Genomic DNA, 25710 nt, shown 5'->3' with positions numbered 1-25710 from the left:
CTTTGCCAATTTTTAACAGATTTAAACTATTGTTCATAATTTTTCATTTACCACCTAAATTTAAACTAAGATTAAATAAGAGAAACTATTATTATATAATTTCTTTTTTAGATATTTTTAGACATTTAAAGAAACAAATTTTATATTATATCTCGTATTTTATAGACTAAAAAGAAAATCTTTGATACCAAAATTTTTGAATTTGTGTGCTTATTGTTTTCTGTGTCTCCAGATTATTTTCCATTAATATAGTCGATAATATATATATATATTATATTTTCCATTATAATAGTCGATAATATATACAATATCTCAGTTTTACATTTCCATGTTTGTAATTAATTTGATCACATGAAAAAATTCGCTTGTCTTCTCAATTTTTTTATGACATTATGACATTCGCTCCATTTAGTACATGTCGAAAAACAAACATATTAAAAATATTTCTTTGCCAATTTTTAACAGATTTAAACTATTGTTCATAATTTTTCATTTACTACCTAAATTTAAACTAAGATTAAATAAGAGAAACTATTATTATATAATTTCTTTTTTAGATATTTTTAGACATTAAAAAGAAACAAATTTTATATTATATCTCTTATTTTATAGACTAAAAAGAAAATCTTTGATACCAAAATTTTTGAATTTGTGTGCTTATTGTTTTCTGTGTCTCCAGATTATTTTCCATTAATATAGTTGAGGTAATATACAATATCTCAGTTTTACATTTCCATGTTTGTAATTAATTTGATCACATGAAAAGATTCGCTTGTCTTCTCAATTTTTTTATGACATTATGACATTCGCTCCATTTAGTACATGTCGAAAAGCAGACATATTTAAAATATTTCTATGCTAATTTTTAATCAATTTTAATATCCATGTTCTCCACTAAATTCCAAATAATGAGACAGATGATATTTGATTGAGAGGATGGCTTAATTTTATATCACAGAATCCGGTGGAAGATTTATTTTGCACTTTGCGGCCGCCATTTTAATGTATGATCGATTTAGCCTAACATTGTAACACATTTTTGACTTAACAAAATAGACATATTTAAAATATTTCTATGTTAATTTTTAATCAATTTTAATATCCATGTTCTCCACTAAATTCCAAATAATGAGACAGATGATATTTGATTGAGAGGATGGCTTGATTTTATATCACAGAATCCGGTGGAAGATTTATTTTGCACTTTGCGGCCGCCATTTTAATGTATGATCGATTTAGCCTAACATTGTAACACATTTTTGACTTAACAAAATAGACATATTTAAAATATTTCTATGCTAATTTTTAATCAATTTTAATATCCATGTTCTCCACTAAATTCCAAATAATGAGACAGATGATATTTGATTGAGAGGATGGCTTGATTTTATATCACAGAATCCGGTGGAAGATTTATTTTGCACTTTGCGGCCGCCATTTTAATGTATGATCGATTTAGCCTAACATTGTAACACATTTTTGACTTAACAAAATAGACATATTTAAAATATTTCTATGTTAATTTTTAATCAATTTTAATATCCATGTTCTCCACTAAATTCCAAATAATGAGACAGATGATATTTGATTGAGAGGATGGCTTGATTTTATATCACAGAATCCGGTGGAAGATTTATTTTGCATTTGGCGGCCGCCATTTTAATGTCTGATCGATTTAGCGTAACATTGTAACACATTTTTCACTTAACAAAGGTATTAATGATTTATTTTCGTTTATTATTTTTATTCTGGCAACATTGCGAACATGAATGTTTTTATTTATTTTATTTTTAATAAGAATTTGTATGAATAAAGTAATGAAATACTTGAAAGATTAACCATATTTATTAGTTAATGAAATATTTAAATTATTTTGAAAAATTAGAAAGAAATAATATTTTTGAATTAAAATTATTATTTTATATGACTTGTTAAATGGAATACAACATAACCAATTATTGAATAATTAATTTTCCAATATAAACTTTAATTATTTATACTTTAAGTAATGATTTTAATTTAAAAGCCTACTGTACATCCAATATTTTAAAATATAAAAAAATTGTATTTCTTGCATTTTTTTTAAATAGATAGTCTTGTTGGAAATTTCCCACTGATAGATACCGTTACTCTATATCAAGCATTTTTGAAAGATATTTAAATACTGAAACAGTATCTGCCTATGGCAAAGTCTTTTAGAAAGCCGTTTGTATAGTCATTTGTCAATTATATTTGTCTCGTATTGAAACTTTTGTGGAGCAGTGAATCAGCAATTTGAAATATACATTTTTAAAAATTAAAAAAGAATATTAAAATGAATTTTTGTATTTTTGATGTACTTAGAATTTACTGTAATTCAATTATTTCTTATCAATGTTACAACTATTGTTACAATTACTGAATTGAAAATAAAGTTATTTTAAATATTCATATATATAAAATGTCTTTTTCATTCGTCAAATAGCATATTGAGATTTCAACTATTTTTATAATATATTGTTAGGAATTTCCTTTATTTAATACTTTGTTTATTATAGCTGTAATATTCTCCAAGACGAACCTTAAATGTACATTAAAAGAGCAACAGATTGCATAGTTTAGAAGGTTTTCCCGAAATTGCCAAATATTAATACAAGAGGTTTAATTGCTAAATAAATAAAAAATGAAGTTGTAGTGAATGCCTTTCATAAGTCATATATACCTATCATAAATCCTGTCATAAATCATATATATATATATATATATATATATCATAAATCATAGCGAATATTTGTAAACTATAGACTCCGTTGAGGCTGTGTGTGACGTAATTGGCGCACCGCTCATCATCCGGGTATTGACTCGCGAAGTTTCTATAAAAGCTATTCTCTTAGGAACGCTCTTGCGCACAATGCCTCGGTGAAATTCGGAGTAAAAATAAAATGATTAATTTCTTTAGTTAAATTGTAAATAAAATTATTTTTCTAAAACGTTGCAATAATTGGAGTCAACAAATACATCCAACCCTAATTACGACAAAGTAAATAACAACAAACTGGCTACTCCGACCCGCCAGTAGCCACACATGAAACCTTGCATGACCGGACCGTCGCAATAACAGCACTGGCGGTTTGGTTTGGTTATATTAACGTCCCGTTTGAAGCAACACTAGGGCTATTTTGGGACGGACCTCGTAATTTTGAACCACGGTCAGATGACGAGGACGACACCTGAGCTGGCATCGCCCTCTTCACACCACATCACACCAGCGGGAGGACGTTTGGTCATGACGGATTTAACGTGCAACAGACCCCCTTACACGACGGTTTTTCGATGGAATCGGGTCGCGAACATGAAACCCTCCGGTTCCGTTGCCGAGACCTTACCACCAGACCACCGCCTCCTACAGCACTGGCGGAAGCTGTGCTTGAGTCATAAGATGTATCATCCGGTCACGGTACAACCCTTCCATTGGGACCCGTCATCGATGGGAGGAGCCAGCACCCGACCTACTCGTGTACCCTCCAGGTTGTCGAGATCCAACCATCATGCTGAAAGCATCTCATTCTCATTTCGAGGTGTCCCTCCCCGGAGGAATTGTAGCCCAGGTAAGTCACACGGATGACTGACTGATTCTCCGACGCGCCCGAAGGCATGCGGATAAAAATATAGAATGACCGAACTGCCGCAACAGCAAAACTGACGGGATCTGTGGTTCAATCCTAAGGGCCACCACCGGTCATGGTACAACCCTCCCCGAAGGAAGTACGACCCGTCATCGATGGAAGGAACCAGACTCCCACCTTTTCGTGTACCCTCCAGGGTGGCAAGAACTAATGACCATACCGGAAGTTTCTCATCCTTTACTACGAGATGCCCTCCCCCAGTGGGAGAAGGCTTTAAAGTAACCTTAACGTCTTGAAGTAAGGCTTTATTTTACTTTTTTAAAACAACAGCTATAAAGTTCAAGCAATCTAATGAAATGGAGCTCAGAATAATAAAAAAAGCCGAGGCACATTTTAAAGTTAATTTTACTTTCTTAATTACATTCATTTTACTTTTACCCATAATTAGAAAATTTAAAATTGTAATGACAAATTAAAATTGCACTGACTGCCCCCAGTAAAAGCTAACTTGTTTTCTTTGTCCGACCATTGAATTAAAAATAGTGAAAATATTCTATACACATTTTGCATTAGATTCTGGAATGGTAAATAAATATTCGCATAGCTTTGTTAGTTATGACCTCTGATCATTGCATTGTATTTTGGAATAGTAAATAAGTATTGGCATAGCTTTTTTAGATACTAGCCGCCTTTGGCCACCAGCCGGTTCGCCAATCTTAAAGCTCGTTAAAATTTTAATAATTAAATATTTTATGTAACTCCTATTTTAATAGCTTCTTCATCAAAATATTTTAAAGCTTCAAATTTTGACAGTCATATAATTCTTTCATAATATTAAAAAGACCTTCAGCATAACGTATTATGTATCTCTCTAATTTTCTGTTAGATCCCGTAGAATTTATGCTTTAAATTAAAGTGGAAATGGTTAAATTGCAATTAATATAAGAAAATTTTTTACTGAAAGGAAGAATTTTTTTTTTTTTTTTTTTGAATTATGAGTACTGAAAACAGAGTCGCTAAGCATTTAAACCTTATGGGCATTAAAGAATATCTTTCTTATGTAATATCTCAAGAAGTTTTCTACAAAATTTTCTCAGATTCATCATGAACAGATCAATTAATTAACAATGTTTAGTTTTAAAAGCATGAAACTCTAAGAAAATAAACAGAATCGTTTGAATTAATCGGTCGGAAAATGTTAAGCCTTCAAAACCAAGTCCGTATCCGTTGAAAATAGAATTGTCAACAATCAGAACACAATGCGCATGCGTGAATTTTCAACGCTAATTATGGTAGCGTAAATGCGTGAATTTTCTACGCCAGTTGGGGTAACGCTACGCAGATTAGAAATTCTTAATTTCCTTTATTCTGTTGTATTTTAATTCAAAAGTACTTCACAATGAATCTGAAAGATCGATTAAATAACATGTTTAATTTTAAATGCATCGAACACTAAGAAAATAAACAGAATAGTTTGAAATAATCGCCCGAAAATATTTTTAAGCCTATCCTCGTTAGCGTGGGAAAAAAACTAAAGCCTTACTCATTTGGCGGTGGGGAAACGAAAAGATTTTTCTGGCTGGAAAGTTAGTTTTTAGTTAATTTAAAATTCTAATTCAAAAAAAAAAGGGACCCCAGGTGCACACTTCCGATCTCCAAGGTATGCATGTGCCAAATTTGGTAGCTGTAGGTCGAACGATCTGGCCTGGAGAGCGCCAACACACATACACACACATTGAGCGTTATCTAAGTATAGATGACTTCTGATCTATACTTAGATTCTGATCATTGCATTATATTCTGGAATGGTAAATAAATATTCAAATAGCGTTTTTAGATATGACTTCTGATCAATGTATTTCATATCTGCAAGAATATCCATTTTTGTTCCTTGTTATTTTATAATTGCTTAGCAGTTCTGATTGTTATAAATTTTCTCTAAATTATTTTTTTACATACACATGCATGCATGTGTATCTAAAAAAAATTCACATGCATGTAAACACAATGACTTAATGAAATTCGGCATGCTACCTTGTGAATACAACTATAGTTTTATGCCAAACTTTCGTGTCTATCAACTGGAAAAAAGCCATCAAATATGTATATTTTCACGATAGATTCAATAAAAATGATAGATACACACCAAAAAAAATCTATATTTAATAACTATCATTCACAATTGTCATGCATGATATTTGCAGCCTCACCCAAGATACCCAATTTTATTCGTATAAAAGTGGATAAGACAGTGTGGAGAGTATGCGAGAAAGTGTTGGAAAGATCACCTCGAATGTTTTAAAAAAAATTCCTAGTTGAATCTTTTCATTGATTTCATTATTTTTTTTTTTAACATTTCTTTTCGAAATTCGCATGTAGAAATATAAAAGCAGATGAAGGTAGAAAGGAGCATTAACTTCTTATCTACATGATCGATGAATAGGACATGCATATTTCTGCAGTACCTACCCATCGCTACGTCACTGGTCTGGCTTAAAATCCAGATTCCATTTGATAAAATAACGACTGACCAGTGTTGTATTTTTTAAAATATTTATTGACATCACACAAGACAACACAAAGCATTAATATAGATGACAGTAAATTTTGTTATTGTGGGTTTCGATTCATACTTTAGCACAGTGATTGCCCACGTCAGTTATTACTCGTCAGTGTTTACTCTTGTGATCACATGACCGGTTGGGAGCGCGCATGCACCAACATCCCGCCCGGCCTTGCTATGTTCACATGCAAGAACTTACAATTTTTCACACATTTAACACAAATAAATAAAACACTACATAAATATATAATACATATATACAATTATTTTGAGCGGAAATTATACATTTCTAAAATATTTTTCAATTAATATTCAAAGCTAGTTAAATATGAGTGCAAATAACATAATAACAAAGCACATAAATCACAATGATGAAATGATAAATAAATGCAATTTGAATGTAATAAGTAATACAAGATAAATATACTGAAAAATGTAATAATTTTATAAAATATTTAATTTTCAATAGGCAATACACTCAGTTTGTTTATGGATCTTTAGCAAATACCCTTACTAGTTTTAATATCAACCACTCTCACTTTATTATCCCTTCCAGGAAAAAGTGATATTACAAGTCCCATTAACCATTTACAGGGAGGAAGATTTTCTTCCCTGATTAAGACCATGTCTCCTATTTTTAGATTTTCTTTATTAATTGCCCATTTTTTTCTTTGCTGTAAACTGTTTAAGTATGAAAGATTCCATCTCTTCCAAATTGTTTGGACTGACTTAGTAATTCTTTGCCAAACATTAAGGCGATTTGACTCAAGATCTGTTAGAGATGGCTCAACTATCGTTGTTATGGGCCTCCCTATTAAAAAATGTGCTGGAGTTAGCACTTCTAAATCATCAACATCAGTTGAAAGTGGCGTAATAGGACGGGAATTTAGAATCGCCTCTATTTGGGTAGTCATCGTTAGCAGTTCATCGTAAATAAGTTTTGAGTTTCCAGCTACGCGTTTGAAATGGTACTTAAAGGCTTTGATATTTGCCTCCCACAGTCCTCCCCAATTTGGACTTCTAGGAGGAATAAAGGACCACTCAACACCTTCTTCTGCAAAAAAGGAATATAAAGACTCATTTTTGCCTTTAACTAATTTATATAAAGATCTTAATGCTCTGTTAGCCCCTACCATGTTACACCCATTATCAGAAAAAATCTTACGACATTTACCCCTTCTAGAAATAAATCTTTTTAACGTAGTTATTAGTGCTTCAGATGTTAAATCACTGATTATCTCAAGGTGTATAGCCTTTGTTACTAAACAAATAAATATACAAACATACACTTTAATTTCAGGACCCTTCCTTTAATATTTATTTTTGATAAAAAATGGACCACACAAATCTATTCCCGTTGAATTAAAGGCTTTATCTGGAGTTATTCTTTCCTTTGGCAAATTGCCCATTTTTTGAGAATACTCTTCAGGATTATTTTTAAAGCAAATAACACAATTATGCACAATTTTTCTACATACGTTTCTCCGATGAATAGGCCAATATTTTTGTCTTTTCTGAAAAAGTAAATGCTGGGGTCCTAAATGAAAATACCTTTCATGATAATATCTTACAATAATTTCAGTTAATTTACCCTTTGAGGGTAATATTATGGGATGTTTCCCTGAATATGGCAATTGGGAATTTTCCAATCTTCCTCCTACCCTCAATATACCTTTATCATCTAGAAAGGGAGATAAATTTAAAATCTTACTCTTATTGGAAATTTCATTATGAGACATTAATGATATCACTTCTGCAGAGAATTCTTCCAACTGACACTGTTTCAATAAGTAATTTTCTGCTTCTGACAGTTCCTCTGATGTCAGTGGACCCTTTTTCTTCTCTTGGTTTCTGCAATTTGAAATAAACCTGAAAAGATAACTTAACATTCGAACTATAGTTATAAATCTATTACTTCGGTTAACAAGATAATCAAAAAAGGTTTTTTTAGAGTTTAAAGTCAAAACAATATTAGAGTTCTCAGATTTAAGTTCAGGTAGGTAATCTTTTTCATCTGGCTCTGGACACTCACAAATAGTTTCAGGAAGCTCATTGGATAGTAGAAATGATGGACCTGTCCACACACAATCATTCAAAGAGAGCTCGTTAGCTTGATGAAATGTAGCATCAAATACTTTGCGTGTAGAAGTTGTGACACTATCTTCTTTTTTCACTACTTGATGAGGCAGATAGTAAATTGGATTATCTTAACACAGTTCAGAAGTATCTACCTTTTCTATTATGCCCTGGTTTAGATAATCCTGAATAATTTCTTCATATTTCGAATGAAGATCCGTATCGTTCTGTAATCTCCACAAATTTTGAAATCGTTGTTTAGCAACAATAAGATTACCAGATAACTTTTATATGTTTACGGAAAGGTACAGTGTATCTGCCGTTGTTGTACTGCACGGTATCATTAAATATTTTTAAAGCCTGGTCTTCATGGATGCATGGATCATCTCTTATACCTAATGATTCAATATCAAAAAATTGTTTTAATGTGTCTTCTTTAGAATTATCGTTGAGAAGAAAACACGATCCTAAGACATCGTTAGTTTTCGCCTCTTCTAGTCAATCCAACCAAATTCTGTTTCTCTAAATAATAATTCCTCATTCACCCTGTAAACTTTATCGTTCATTATTCTAAAGAAAACATCCGCGTTCAATAAAGCATGAATCTCTTTTGCCTCAAAAAACTGAGGATCAGATAATTCCATAAATTTAGGAATTTTCATTTTCGAAACATCTAAAGTAACGTTAGAAGTAAGTCCTGTTTTTTTCTGTTACAAGAAATTCAGCATTTTCCATAAAACTTCCATTTTTATTTGAAATTAGAGTGTTCAGCCTTCCTTTTAAATTTTGTTTCCCGAGACTGAAGTTTGGCTTTTTTCTAGTTTAATTCCAAGAATTTCGCTCATTTTCTTACTCAAAATATTAATATTTGAAGCGGAATCAAAAATGCAAGTACATTTTATTAATGTACCTTCTTTATTCTGCAAGAAAATATTTCCAGTTGCCAATAGAACACTTTTCTTTTTTTGGCGAGACAAACTATTTAACGCCGTACTACAGAGCGCAGAAGGAATTTTGTTCTCCCCCGGGAGTTCTGTATCTTTAGTTTTTATTTCCGACTCACCCCAAGAAGGGGTCGGGTTGTTTACACTTTCCGAAACATATGCCTTTCGTCTCTCGCTTGTCTGTCTGAAACAGATCGTTTTAGAATGCTTCAGACCGCAGCTGCATACGTACTTCGAATTGCATTCATTTTTCTTATGATTTTTACGGAGACATAGCTCACACAATTTATGCATTCTTACTAAATTAAATCTTTTATCTGGGGTTAATTCTAGGAATTTAGGGCATCGATATACTGGATGTGGATTTTTTTCACAACAAATTATGCAGCTTTTATTTTCAATATTTTGTTTAACAAGTAGAGTTTTAGTTTTAGTCGAAAAATTGAGAGGTTTTTTGATGAATGATTTTGTTTCAATGGCACAATTCCTAATTACCGATAAAAGTACGGCTTCTCTTTTTTCTAAAAATGCAATGAATTGTTCAAATGCAGGAACATTTTTATGATCTTGGCTTAGTTCAAAATTCTTTCGAGTTTCTCTATCTAATTTTTTTCAGCATTATGTTAATTAAGAAAATATCAAATAAATCATTTTGTTCATATTTTAGCAATTTTAACGCTCGCAGATTTTTTTGAATATAATCGATCATTTCATGTATTTCTTTTGGATTCTCATGCTCTATCTTCTTAAAATCTAATATTGACTGTACATGGATGTCAATTATTAATCTTTTATTATCATATCGAGATTCTAGGGCTTTATACAAAGAGGTAAAAGTGTCAAATGAAGATGCAAATTCTTTAACTTCATTAGAAAGACAAGAATTTAAATAGTACAATTTCTGCGACTGCGTTAGTTGTTCATTTGATGCAATTAAATCATCGAATTGGCTTCTAAAATTACTGAACTGTTCATAATTTCCCGAAAATGTGGGAAGTATTATCGGTGGGATCTTTGTCGGTATATTAAAAGTTTCAGTTTCGTTTTTGGAATTTGAAATCACAGAAGGAGGTTTGCAAGAATTAATTAAGGTTTTTATTCTTACCTCCAAATCCTCGAGGCGGACATCACATTGCTCCAATTCTTCTTCAAGATCTGTTAATTCAGTTGCATCCGCATTATCCAGTTCAAATGAATTTCTTCTTATACTGATGACATTTTGCTGCAGCTGATCAATTTTTTTCAGTTTCACTTCTAAGTCCATTAAGCTTGTGTCTTCTGACACTTTATCCGCGAAGTTTTCAATTCTTGAAATACTTCCTTTTAGGGAAGTTTTTGCTTTGTTTAATTTGATTATAGTATCCATGGTTCGTCTCACGATCGACTGGACCAGAAAATGGTCTGGCTTAAAATCCAGATTCCATTTGATAAAATAACGACAGACCAGTGTTGCCTTTTTTTAAATATTTATTGACATTACACAAGACAACACAAAGCATTAATATAGATGACAGTAAATTTTGTTATTGTGGGTTTCGATTCATACTTTAGCACAGTGATTACCCACGTCAGTTATTGCCGAAATCTCGACGGCGTCTCCCCGGGTTTCCCCTTGTTTACTCTTGTGATCACATGACCGGTTGGTAGCGCGCATGCGCCAGTCACTGGGTTAGAAGAATGAAGATAAATGCCCCGGAAGCTAAACTTAGGAATCGTCACGAAATCAAAAGATTTTAGTTTTTGCATCATGCTCTATAATACCAGTAAACGAAATATTTCTATGTCCTGGGTGCCATTTATACCCATGCATGTTGGGTAACGTTAATTTATCAGTACTTGTTACTAAAATGGTTTTCTCTCTTTCTTTGGTTTTCAATCAATTCTAGAATTAGTTTTCATAATGATGGAAACAAACCTGTTTTATAAAAATAATTTTTTTATTATTAACAGCATTTTTATCGAGCATCGACTTGCTCGAATTCATGCAACCTGGTAGATATTTTCGCTTATATACCTTTTTAAAGTGTACAGCTAAATTACATAGATATTTTTTTTAACTTTTAGAAGGGAAATAAGAAAGAAGGACGGGGGGGGGGGAGGAACTCGAATATCTTACACTGTGTGTAAGAATATTTATACATTAAAAATTAATAGCATTGTTTTTGAGGAAGATAAATATATTTTGTCATCATTGCTGGAATTGAATTGATTTACCATCACTATGCATTTCCTCAGAACACAGAAGGAAGCTCGTCTTTTGTTGAATGCGATACACTTTTCTAAGGCTATAACAATACTTATCTGTAGTGAATCTGCTAAGAATTCAGTTAACCACGTGATCTTCCTGGGCGGAGCAAGTTGACAATCATGTATCACGTGGTCTGCCTATTGTTGTTTAGTATAATTTTTTGGTTACGTGGCCAGAGCGGACAGTGGCTACAGCGGACACGTAAGAGAAGCTGGGTGGGCAGAGCGGACATTTTTGCACCTATTGTGTTGTTTCCCTAATCAGTCATATGTCATCTATTGTGTAATTTCGAGCTTTGCACCTACTGTAGAGATAAGCCGATATTTTTGAGAGAGAAGGCCTTTCTCCAAATATGCCCATTAAAGTATGGAATGTATATGGACAGCGTCATAGGACAAATAATTCTGTTGAAGGGTGGAATTCCACATTAAATGCAATCACTAGCAGAAACCAGCCTAATGTTCACTTATTAGTTAAAATACTAAAACACAAAAAGTGTCTTTTAATTTGAAATCCAGAGAGTTAGGCAACCCTGGAATAAAAAGGAAAAAAGCATATGTAAAATTGGATGAAATAATTGAAAACCTCCTAAAAGAATTCGAAACATCAAACAATTTAGAAAAATGTTTAAAATCTTTAAGTTTTGTAACTAGGTTTGACTAAATTCTATGGTAAAAGATATTTATGCCTTTATAATAAAGGTTAGTTAATATTTATTTACTTGTGTTGATTTTTCTTTTATTTAGTTGTATCTGTTTTATATATTTTACTTCTAGTATTTATTTTTACTTACATTAATGAAACTAATGAATTTTATGGCAATTGCACCTGCTCTAATATTTATTTGACTCTAAAATATAGTTTTCCACAAAATCCCTGAAATTCGTTCATACCCTTCATTATACTGTTACTATTAATTTTTAAATATTTCTCTGAAAGTTTTTATTTTTATTACATTTATGTTCTTATGTTTAAAATGCATTCGCAGTATAATATAATATAAATAATTAAATTTGATTGGCAAAAATGTATTTATCCTTGTAATTCGATAATCGAGTGCAAAAACAGAAAATTTCGGTAAAAGAAAAAGAAAAAAAAGAAGAAATAACAACTTTATCCCATGTGAAAGAGATTTGCCACTTAAAATACTGTTTTAAATTATATTTGGGATTTTTAAAAGTATTTATTTACTTATTTATCTGTTTTAAGATGGGGGGAAAATGTGTCCGCTCTAACCACGATGAGTTTCTTAGTGTCCGCTGTAGCCACACCACCATTTTTTTACCGGTAGAAGCGAACTTGACTCCTGTACTAGGGAGAGTGTGATCTCGGCTCTTTCTCTCCCGAGAAATTTTATGTGTAGTTCACTAGGCCTACTACACTATGGCGTACTCATGTGCCTTTTGTTGTTGATGTTACCAATAAACCCCATAAAAGACAACATGTGTCTTCAAGTCATTTCACCCAGACCACAATCTTCACTATCAAATAAATTATTATGTAATCATGAAATGCAATAATAATTTACAGAATCACCATTCACTTTAGTATCTCTATTGGCGCACATCGGTGACAACAGATGACAGCAAATGATTTTTTAAAAGAAAACTTATGAATCTATTTCCTTCATGATTTTTAACGACCTTGCTTATGTATTAAAAGCGATATTGATCTTATCTTGTGGTAGATGTTACCGTTCAAACTGGAGAGGATTTGCTGAGACGATAATGTAGCGACCGTGGGTGTAAATACCCTTTCTTTGGCGAGGGGTTTCTTTTGTATGAGCGCTAGAGACAGTGATCACACCTTTTTAGTCCCAAAATTTTTATTCACAGGTTCATAAGAGACACAGCACAGATTACGACACAAAATTATGAAAATATTACAAGAAACAACATCACGATCTAGCAGAGCGACCTTCCTCTGCTGCCTCTCAGCCAGTTCTCTCTCTCTCCTTCTTTCTCCTCCCCCACTTCCGTTAGGCAAGCGGGGTTACTCTCAGGGGTGAGAAGAGTTGCCAAAATTGGCATGTCTTACACGCCCCACCTAAGCATAAAATTAGCCCACAGTGGCTGATTTTATTACATTCATGAATAATATATAAATATACAAAAACACTATAACCTACTTACAAAATCAAAAACAAATAAATTCAAAAAGATAAAAACTAATATAACATGTATACTGGTTTCATACATATGCAAATATCAAAAATACAGACATAACCTTTTTTTTGTACAAGTGATGAATTATTTCAGTCGTGATAGAGCGTCCGCACCTCGATGCTGTACACCAGGTCTATGTGTGATGGAATGATTCCACCTTTGTAGAGCTAGAGCCCAACGGGTTAGCTTTGGACTTTTAGGAGTGGTTTGGTTCAGATATTTAAGAGGATTGTGATCAGATATGATCTCCACCTTAGCACCATAAATCCACTTATCGAATTTATTCAGACCATATAGCACTGCCCAAGCCTCTTTCTCAATGCTTGCCCAGTTCTTTTGTGCAGCGTTGAATTTTTGGCTGGCAAAAGCTATTGGTTTGTAAGACCCGTCAGCATCTTGCTGAGTTAAACAGCATCCTACACCATGATCAGATGCATCACCGTGTATCTGGAATGGCAAGTTGGCCTCAGGGGTAGCAAGACTAGTAACCTCACAGAGTAATTCTTTCAGTTTCTCAAACGAGTTTTGTTCTTCTTCCCCCCAACTTACCTTGTTTGGCTTTTTCTTCTTGGTTAATTCCGTGAGTGGAGTGGATATTTCCGCAAATTTTGGTATATATGTGCGGTAAAATCCCATTAATCCTAATACGGACCTGACCTCTTTTTTAGTCGTAGGTCTAGTTAATTTCTGTATTGCTAGAATTTTGTCTTTATCTGGACCATGTCTACCTCCACCTATAATATGGCCTAAATATTTTATTTGTTTGGTGGCGAAAGTACATTTATCCAGCCGTACAGAAAATCCTAATTCATCTAATTCTGTCAGTATAAGTTTTAAATGAAACAGATGCTCTTTAAAAGATCTAGAATAAATGACTACATCATCCATGTACGCCTGCGCATACTCGGAATGAGATTTCAAGGCACGGTTCATTTCACGTTGAAAAGTACCAGATGCTCCCGCCAGACCGAAAGGCATGGTCTTCCACTGGTACACAGCATTATGCGTAGCAAACGCCGTCAACCGTTTACTTTCCTCGTCCATTTTTATTTGCCAATATCCCTTTAAAAGATCTAAGCTACTTAACCAATGGCCTGACCCTGCAGTGAATATCAGTTCTTGCAAATCTTTCATGGGAAAGACTGGAACTTTGGTGACTGCATTTAATGCTCTAAAATCAATGCACATTCTCATTGAAGAATCCTTTTTAGCAACGCAAACAATCGGATGAGCAATTTCGGATACCGAAGGTTCTATCAAGTCTAATTCTAAAAGTTCTTGAACTTGACGTTCAACTTCCTTTCTGTATGCAATAGGAACACTATAACAATGAGGCTTTTTCTGTACAGTATTGGGCAATAGTTCAATTTTATGAGTGCCAACCGCAGCTGGTTGCATGGGTTTAGTAAAGATGCGTTTAAATTTTACTATTAAATTTTTAAGAGTTTCTGATTGAGAATTGTCTAAATGTTTAATTTCAAGATTATCAAGAATTTCGAAAAATTTAGATTCTTTGGTAGCGATTGGTAAAGTTTCAACATGCCCGAATTCTTTTTCTTCCTCAAAAATGACATTTATAGAGTTAGAACTAGCAATGTAATGTTTTAACTTATTTTGATGAATGTGCTTGGTAGAACCATCCGACATTTTAACTGAAAAAGAATGGGGATTACGTTTCTCAACGATAGTTGCAGGACCTTGCCATCTGGCAAATAATTTATTAGTCGAATCAGGTATTAATACTATCACCTGATCTCCAACTTTGTACACTCGGTTAGACGATCTTAAATTGTGATAATACGCCGCATTTTCCTGTTGTACTGCTGAAACAAGCTTAGCCTGCTCTGCAGCCTTCTCTAGTTTTGATTTTAAATTTTCCAGGTATTTGGAAACGGAAGTACTATTTAATTGTACATTATTAAATTTTCCTGTCCAAGTAGATTTTAGGATAGACAAAGGACCTTGTGGTGGTCTACCATAGAGTAACTGAAATGGCGACACACCTGTAGTTGAATGAGGTATTTCTCTGTACGCCCACAGCACATAAGGAATTTGTAAATGCCATCCCCTACCTTCTTCCCTGACTACATTATGCAACATGTTTTTTAAAGTTCTATTAAACCTCTCCACCAACCCATTTGATTGTGGATATCCAGGGGTAGAGAATCTTGGACTGCTCCCTATTCGTTTTTCAAACTCTTTAGTCAGTTCGGCCGTGAAATTGGTCCCGTTATCAGACGCGATAACATTAGGAATACCTGTCCTAATGGCAGCAGAGGAAGGTCCAGAGCGACCTTCCTCTGCTGCCTCTCAGCCAGTTCTCTCTCTCTCCTTCTTTCTCCTCCCCCACTTCCGTTAGGCAAGCGGGGTTACTCTCAGGGGTGAGAAGAGTTGCCAAAATTGGCATGTCTTACAGTGGGTATAGATGTTTCCGATTGGTATTCTTAAGGGGTATAAAGGCCTGTTCTCATGGCCCATTGCCTATATGGATATGGTCTTAAATCTGCCATCGGCCCCCTTGTATGACCACTCTTGTCTATGGACATTAGTCTGGAGCTTCCCTCAAACTGTCGGTAATAAAAAGACATTAAAGCGTCCCGGATAACCACAGTTGAGGGGACAGATGGCAAATTTCGACGGACTCAAGGCATGCATGGGCTATGGGGATGAGGCTTTATGAACACAAAGCATTAGAAATCTTATAAAGCAACATGAAATATTTTGGAAAGGCGATTGTATATTGTACATACCGTCCATGGGCCTTCTAGATGTTTATGAAAGAAAAGTATTTGTTATCCAGTTGATCTCCACAACCTGATTTACAATGGCCCGTTTTAGATTTGTTGAGTGGAGTCGGGAAACAATAGTGTATATTTGTAGGACATTTATGCAGATTAATGATACATCTTGTTCTGAATAATCGAGTTGGGTAACAATATGTATATTTGTAGGACATTTATGCAGATTAATGATACATCTTGTTCTGAATAATCGGGTTGAGTAACAATATGTATATTTGTAGGACATTTATGCAGATTAATGATACATCTTGTTCTGAATAATCGGGTTGGGTAACAATATATATATTTGTAGGACATTTATGCAGATTAATGATACATCTTGTTCTGAATAATCGGGTTGAGTAACAATATGTATATTTGTAGGACATTTATGCAGATTAATGATACATCTTGTTCTGAATAATCGGGTTGGGTAACAATATGTATATTTGTAGGACATTTATGCAGATTAATGATACATCTTGTTCTGAATAATCAGGTTGGGTAACAATATGTATATTTGTAGGACATTTATGCAGATTAATGATACATCTTGTTCTGAATAATCGGGTTGAGTAACAATATGTATATTTGTAGGACATTTATGCAGATTAATGATACATCTTGTTCTGAATAATCGGGTTGGGTAACAATATGTATATTTGTAGGACATTTATGCAGATTAATGATACATCTTGTTCTGAATAATCAGGTTGGGTAACAATATGTATATTTGTAGGACATTTATGCAGATTAATGATACATCTTGTTCTGAATAATCGGGTTGGGTAACAATATGTATATTTGTAGGACATTTATGCAGATTAATGATACATCTTGTTCTGAATAATCAGGTTGGGTAACAATATGTATATTTGTAGGACATTTATGCAGATTAATGATACATCTTGTTCCGAATAATCAGTTGGGTAACAGTAGTATATATATTTGCAGGACCTTTATGGAAATATGATAAGTCTTGTTCCGAATAGTTTGGAACCTATTTTTGTATCATTTTGATAAAAAATATGAACTTCTTTTTTCAATGCAATTCTGAAGAATCTCTTTAAATATTAAACCAAGAAACATGAGTTGAGTTATTCTAATATTGCATACTCCATGGTAATTCATAATTAACCATTAATTTACAAGATTTTGCATGTTTCATTTTCATATATAACTTGCATTTCTGAGCTCTAGTTATGCTTTGTACGAAAGAAGAATTAAAAAAAGAATAATAAGATTGCTATAGAGGTTTATTTCACTAATAGTATTTCTTTTCTCATTTCAGAAAATATTGACAGCTATGAAGACTGCATATCTTTTTCTTTTCTTTTTTAATAATGATTATGCTGGTGGAAGATTTCATAATTTGTGGACTATGAAGCATAACTGCAATTTCAAAATTATTATTTTTTTTTCACAAAATAAAATAAAAAAAAAACCATGACCTTTATTGTTTAAAAACTTAGACATGCGCTGCGTTTGAAACAAAATAAGCATTCATGACTGAAGAAAGCAATTCCGGAAAAGACGAGTCGCTTTGAATCAAATTATTTTTTCGGAATCATACTTATGAGCTAATTTTTTTAAATATTAATTCCTTAATTTTACATTTTTAAAAGAAAATACTTAATGTTTGTCTGACCTCTAAGATATGCAACTGCACTTTACATTTAACCCTTTCTTTACGACATTTCGTTCTGCCAATGTAACTTAACTGTATAGAGAAGTGTCCATATATTGTCCAGTGATTCTTGCATCGGTTGTTTTCAAATCATTGTGAGTTTTTCATTTCATAGGATAAAACAAATACAAATCTGTGGCTAACACCATCTATGTGTAAAACCTGTTCCGATGACCTGTACCCGCCTTCAGTCTGGCAGATTTTCCTCTCTCTTGTGGTTTCTCGGGGTTCTTTGTTGTCTGTTCATTTTACGGACAATTTATGGGAAGCTCCCGACCTACATCCACACGCAGGAGTGGTTCTACAATGGGGCAATAGGCAGATTTAAGACCAAATCTGTACGGCCACAGGTTGTCGGAATGGGGCGAAAGATGTGCGTACATATAAAGCCCCCTTCCGATACGCCTTTACGGGAAAGAGGAGAAAGCCAAAATACGCCTGTCTCAAGGCGCGAATGGGACTTTAGAAGTCCAGCAATATCGACGGGCGCACTGATTTTGAAACCGGTATTTGATAAACTGGTATCAAATTAGTTAATGCCGTCTATTTCCTGGCGTTGGTCTCTGGTTCAAATCGGACAAGCCGGATGGATATAATCTACACTCGTCTCCACGGAGTTATTATACGAAGACTGAATATATGATTGCCGTTGAAAAGTTTATTTCATTTCACTAATTTCTACCTTCATAATTCCATTAATTTCTTTCGTATTTTATTCAACCCTTACAAATTATGGTTAACTCAATAAAGTCTAAATTTTATTTTATGTAATGTTTATAAAATATATTCTTTAATGTAAAGAGTGGATTATATTTCTAATAATATTCTTTTTCTCGTGCAGAAAGTATTTACTTGCATGAAACCTGGAGCTCTGGTTGTGTATATTGACAACGCCGGCGGAGGATTTCATAACTTAGTGGCGAAGGAAGCAGAAGATTGCAAGTTCAAAAGTGTGTTTTATCTGAATCACGAAACTTTTATAGAACCTGCTCTCAATGTCAGAAAGTTTCGATGTACACCCTGTTATGAAAGTAGAGTAAGCTTTCACATCTGGAGAAAGGCATTTCCGAAAAAGAGAAGTTGTTCTGTACCAAATTATTCATTAAAAGAACAGAATTTTCTTCCTTTGTCAACCGATGTTATTCTGTCACCCAGAAACTATGAAAATCAGCTTCATAACGAATCTCTTCTAATTAATAAGTGGGCTTCCGTTTCCAGTACTTCAGCTGGTTCGTTCTCCAGAATTATTGATGAAGATCACACTGATCTTTTTCACGAAAGGGAATTCTCCAAATATAGTACTAACACTCGTTTTGCCTCCAGTGAGATCAATCGCAGAATTCTCGAAAATTCTTCTGAAGTTCTTACTAAGGCATATCCAAGGAAAATCTCTGTTGAAAAGTCTACTGAATGCATTGCCAAGGAGATAGTAGGTGTAGATTTTGTTAGTAAACAGTTACAATTAAAACAGAATGCAATTTCGATTAATGCTTCGGATAAGAAAACAGTCAAAATATCCAGAAAATTACTGTGCAAATCATCTGAACCTCAAAAGAAGTCATATCCAAGGGAAATCCTTGCAGAGGAATCTATTCAATACGGAACTGTCAAGAATACTTTTTATGCAAATTGCTCAGATTTTGCTAGTACCCAATTACACTCAAAACATAGAGCATGTCCATCTAATGCTTCCAATTTAAATGCCATAACATTCGAACGTTCCCGAGACAAACCATCTGAAATCCAAAAGACCACAGAACGAACGCAAGTTACTGTTTCAGAATATTTTCCCAATAGAGATTCTTCTGCACGGCTTAGTTGGTGGGATCGTATTCGTGGCATGTTGTATCAGGAATTGATTGGTTTAATAACTGAAGAATTTATTGGTTCGTTCCAAGGAGAATTGATATACGTTTTCAGTGCATGCACCGGCGAAAGTTTCCAATTTTATCTCTTTGAAAATATGATATATATATAAAAAAAAAAATGTAATAGGCAATACTGGTCGAATAGGCCCTAGAAGAATTACCTGAAATCCAAAAGACCACAGACCGAAGACAAGTTTCCCCTCCAGAATCTTTTCCTAATAGAAACTCTTTTCCACGGCTTAGTTAGTGTGATCGTATTCGTGGCATGTTGTATCAGGAATTGAATGGTTTAGTAACTGAAGAATTTATTGGCTCGTTCCAAGGAGAAGAATTGTACATCATCTGTGCAACCATTGGCGAAAGATTTCAATTTTATCTCTTTGAAAATATGATATAAAAAATGTATAAAGATTTATAATGCGTCATACTAGTTAGAATCAGCTATATCTAACAATAGTCTAAATTCTTTATAAATGTGGCTATTCAGGAATAAGTAATCCACATAAGGTTTATTGTGGAGTCTTATCCACTTAGGTGCGATGTGCCGTCCATTAACAGCGTTTTCGAGTATCGAAACTCCATCTTTTGCATTTGACTTTTGTTTTGAGTGATACTGAATGTTTGTTTGTTTTTCAAAAAATTCTTATTGAATTTTATGGTAATATGATAATAAAATGTTGAATTATTTCATTTATTATCGAATGTATTTTGATTATTGTATAACATATTAAAATGTGAATTAATATGGGAACTAATGTGATAATAATTAAACTGTGAATTAATGTGATATATTAGAGTTAACAAATAAATAAAATGGTAGTTAATTTAGGTAAGTATTATTAGTTCTTTGATAATATATTTTGATAGAAGTAAATTAAAATTTTCTTTTATTCCTTTCAGTTCAATTTTACTTAAATTGAAATTATTATTGAATTGAAATTACTATTTTTGTTGCCAGAGTGTGTTAGTTTTTAAACTGTTCCCAAGTATAAAATACATTCATTCATCAATGAATAACCTTTTTCACAGGACTGTATAGAATATCGTTCTATTTCGTTGAACATATTTGGATTCAAGATAATTCAAATAATGCGCTAGTTAGTTGTTAGGAAAAGTACAACTATTTGCTGAAATGTTGCGCTATACGCAGAAACGAATGCTCACGAGACTTCATCACTGTATGTCTAACATGAGTCCACATAAATAATATGCTTGCTGAACATGTACTCCTTCTGTGAGTGTGTTAGTTTTTAAACTGTTCCCAAGTATAAAATACATTCATTCATCAATGAATAACCTTTTTCACAGGACTGTATAGAATATCGTTCTATTTCGTTGAACATATTTAGATTCAAGATAATTCAAATAATGCGCTAGTTAGTTGCTAGGAAAAGTACAACTATTTGCTGAAATGTTGCGCTATACGCAGAAACGAATGCTCACGAGACTTCATCATTGTATGTCTAACATGAGTCCACATAAATAATATGCTTGCTGAACATGTACTCCTTCTGTGAGTGTGTTAGTTTTTAAACTGTTCCCAAGTATAAAATACATTCATTCATCAATGAATAACCTTTTTCACAGGACTGTATAGAATATCGTTCTATTTCGTTGAACATATTTAGATTCAAGATAATTCAAATAATGCGCTAGTTAGTTGATAGGAAAAGTACAACTATTTGCTGAAATGTTGCGCTATACGCAGAAACAAATGCTCAAGAGACTTCATCATTGTATGTCTAACATGAGTCCACATAAATAATATGCTTGCTGAACATGTACTCCTTCTGTGAAACACAATACTAATTTCCAAAAAAAAAAAAAATCATACTATATTTTTTATGGACGAGTGCAACGATGGTATCAATTAGGGTAAGGTATTAATTAGAAGGTAGTGAAGGTATTAATTAGAAGAATTAGTACCAGTCTTTAAGATATCCAATTAAATGCTTCAAATTGGACACCATAATGTTTTTTACTCTCCGTTGTGTTCATTGATCTAGCCAATATAAAACAGGTTGGATAGCATTACAAACAGATGCAAAATTTAATTTAAAAATTTAAGATTTTTTTTCTTTCTTCTTATACAAAATATACAAAAGGAGAGTTTCGTATTCGTCAAAAATTCCATGTACGGATTTTGATCAATTTCTATTTCAAAATCATGTCAAGTCCATAAAAAAAATTTTGAATACGAAGGGTACAAAAAGCACTTTCTTATGCATGAGGGATACAAAAAATATATTGCAATTGTTAAAAGAAAGTAAATAAATAAATTAATTCAATTAAAAAAATAAAATAAAGAGAGAGATTTTGACGTATCTCCCCGGTCAAAACCGAATAATATGTGAGTGTGTGTGTACTTTTGGTATTACATGCGTCTGTCTATGAAAATGATAATTCAAAAACACATTGAGCTAGAACGATGCAATTCGGTATGTGGTATTAATAACAAATTTGCAGATTTCTTTGAAAATATGAATGAAATTCATCGAAGAAAAATCGTCCTGTTTGTTCGTATACAAGTGAACAATAATTCAAAAATGCAAAGGGCTATATGAATGAAATTTGGTACAAAAATTTATCACTAGAATTGTGAATATATATTAAATTTTAGATTAAATTTGTCAGAGACGGGGGAGGGAATAATTTGTTGATCTGTATATTTGTGTGTAAGAGAATGCGTGGCTAAACTGTTTACCTTTACTAAATTTTAGATACAATCGGTAGCAAAGAAGGCTTACGAAATGCATTCTCGGTTTTGTTTGTTTGTTTGTTTGTTTCTTATGGCACTTGCCACTGACAAGCCCACTGTTACGAAGACAGCGATTGAAGCCTGAGGGGGACGTCTCTTATTTTTTATAGCAGCGCCAACTAGGGCCAAGAGTACGACTTTGCCACTCACGCATCACTCATTCGCTTGCACAACCCCTTTTTACAGGAGGGCACATTCACACATCTCACAGATAGAACAACAGAAGAACAACCATGCCCAAACCGGGACTCGAACCCGGGACGCCCAGATCACGGGGAAGACGCGCTACCCCGATGCCAGGACGCCGGCTCTCGGTTTTCTACATCACATTATGAAGCGCAAATATGCTTCATCACTACAAGAGAAAATCGGGGTGGGGAAGACAGTCACGCTTCCGGATACTAAGATTTTCGAATTTCTTTACTTTCCATTCAAATTTCAAAACCCATGCTATACACTAAAGAAATGGAGTGCAGAATAGAAAGAAGACAAAGTACTAGATTGTTTAAGTATGAGAAAAACCGAGGGGGGACAATCTTGCTGATTGGAATATATTTGTCTGTCTGTGAATTGATCACATTTTTTTTTATTAAATCATGACACTGAAACAGTGAGATTGTTTCCAGTTTTAGATGAAGTCCATCCACAGAAAGTCTGGTTTTCTTAATGATTTTAGATATGTTACTTAAATTCACAAATAGAAGGATTAAATTTAGCATATGGTTTTATCATCAGTTTGTCATAAACAGGTATCAATTTTACATCAAATCCGTCAAAAGGCAATGATAGATAATCATATACATGAATAGACAGACACTCGCCCTGTCAATTCATGTGTAGCGAGAACTGAAACTCGGAAACACAACAAACTGGTAATAAAAATTTGGTGTGCTGTCATGTCACTAAAATTGTAAATACGAATCCAATCTGAAAAAAATGAAAACATCGTTGCATTGTTGGATTTCTTAATTATCTACTAAGCACAAAATGGGAAATGTTTTCTGGAACAATCTGGCTGAATTTTAATAAACTCTAGACTCATTTAAAAAGGTAATAATAAAAAATATGTTAACCGAAATCATTACTAATTAGGTCCTATACTTCTTGAGACAGGCCATGGAGCTCATATCGAAAATATGAATGAATGGTGATGCGTTCTGTCTTTCAAAGCTGACACAGATGCAATTCTAATATTTAAGTCATTCTTCGTACAATCCTATAATCAGAAGTTAAATGAGAAAAGAGACCGAAGTGTTGGAATAAATAAATAAAAAAAAACCTGATCATCTTTGAACAATTGAAATTATGTCATATTAATTGCATTGAAAGAACAATAGTTTAAGAAACAAGCGATGTTTTAATATTTTCATGAAAACGTGGTTCTAAAAGATTGCACTTTATCACAATTCTATAAGATAAAATCATGTAGCGAATATATGCATCGTTGTCAGTAACAAAATAAGCATAAAGTTAGTTCCCATATGCAAATTTTACAAAAAATGCAGATTCAAAATAAAATTTTAAGGATATAATATTTCGTTGATATGGCAATATAATTACACAATTTATAATGTTAACTCTTAATAAAAAGAATGCTACTATTGCAGGTCACAAAGAAAAATAAAAAACGAAAGAAACAGAGTTCATCAATATATTGTGGTGAAATTCTTACAGAAGGTGACAGAAAATAAAATCTGAATTAATAACATGATTAATCAATAATGTTAATTATCGGTAGAATTTAAACCAGGAGCCATCTACTTGAGAGCCTGAAATTTTATAATAGCTTTATTGAAAGAGATTTTTAGGGTGTCCCAAAGTTCACGTGAAAATTTGAATATTTTACGCCATTTGTCGATAGAGTTGCCAATGAAAAAAGAAAAAAAAAAAGACAATTCGGGGTTATTAAAAATGGAGTGCTACAAGAAAAAACATGTTTTTTCATTGTTGAGCAATATTTTAAAAATAACGAAAGTTCAACTGCTACATTTCGCAACTTTCGTACTAACTTTGGTCGGTGCCACATGCTATACAGCCAGAGAAACAATTCAATAACCACTTGAAACAACTCATTTACTTCCTGGTCATGTAACTTAGAATTTTGGTGATCAGAAATGGCCACTCAGATCATGAGTTTTAACACTATTGGACCATTTTCTTTGGGGTGTTTCGAAGCCTTAGGTTTATGCCAATATTGCAACGACCATCCACTCGGTGGAGGAGGAAATTGTGGTGAATCGCATATAAGCCAGTTAACAACTCTTCTACCCGAACAATTGTTTTGGTATAACTGTTTAGTTACTGGACTGCAAACCAAAAGGTCCCAGGTTCTATCCTTCTCGAATCACATATCACTAAATTGGTGACCTCGGACAATGAACCTTCAACCTTCTTACAGCTGTTGTGGCGCCATGCCATCTACCCGCAACCAAAATCGTCAGAATCACTTGACGCAGCAACCCAAAGTCGCCAGACACACTTGGCGCATCTGCACCCACAAAATGCTCGCCATAACGCTTGGCGCTATTCAAACTGGGTACCGGCCCATTTAGACAACAGTTACTAAATACTTCACCACTCAACGCCATATCGTTCGTCTCCCCTTCAACTCACTGGAGGGAGAGTACTGTGGTGAATCGCATATAAGCCAGTTAACAACTCTTCTACCCGAACAATTGTTTTGGTATAATTGTTTAGTTACTGGACTGCAAATCAAAAGGTTCCAGGTTCTATCCTAGTGCATCACATATCGCCTCAAAATTGAGCAGCCCTTCATCAACTAAATTAGTAACATTTATGCAAAACGGTGAGTGGGGGTAAAAAAAGCCTAACGCCATTAAATTGCTTGATTTGGGTGATCAATTCGGATTACACGACCAGTAAATGACTTGCGCAGTAACTGAATTGTTTCTCAGACACCGATCATACTTTGATTGGAATTGAGAACTGCAGCAACCAAACTTTCATTACTTTTTAAATATTATTCAACAATGAAATTACTTTTTTTTCGTGTAGC

At 33.4% G+C, this 25710-nt stretch overlaps 1 protein-coding gene across 1 annotated transcript in view; it reads left to right on the top strand.

Annotated features, from left to right (window-relative positions):
- Positions 1 to 20595, top strand: part of LOC129971112 (uncharacterized) — a 34490-nt gene extending 13895 nt beyond the window's left edge. Inside the window, exon 2 of the mRNA XM_056084595.1 lies at positions 18910 to 20595. Within this exon, the coding sequence (XP_055940570.1) occupies positions 18910 to 20046 (1137 nt within the window). The 3' untranslated portion in view covers positions 20047 to 20595. The remainder of the gene's footprint in view (positions 1 to 18909) is intronic.
- Positions 20596 to 25710: the final 5115 nt, after the last annotated feature.

The sequence above is a fragment of the Argiope bruennichi genome, chromosome 6, assembly GCF_947563725.1.
Source record: "Argiope bruennichi chromosome 6, qqArgBrue1.1, whole genome shotgun sequence".
Lineage (NCBI taxonomy): Eukaryota > Metazoa > Arthropoda > Arachnida > Araneae > Araneidae > Argiope > Argiope bruennichi.
This window is presented reverse-complemented; position numbering and strand designations above follow the sequence as displayed.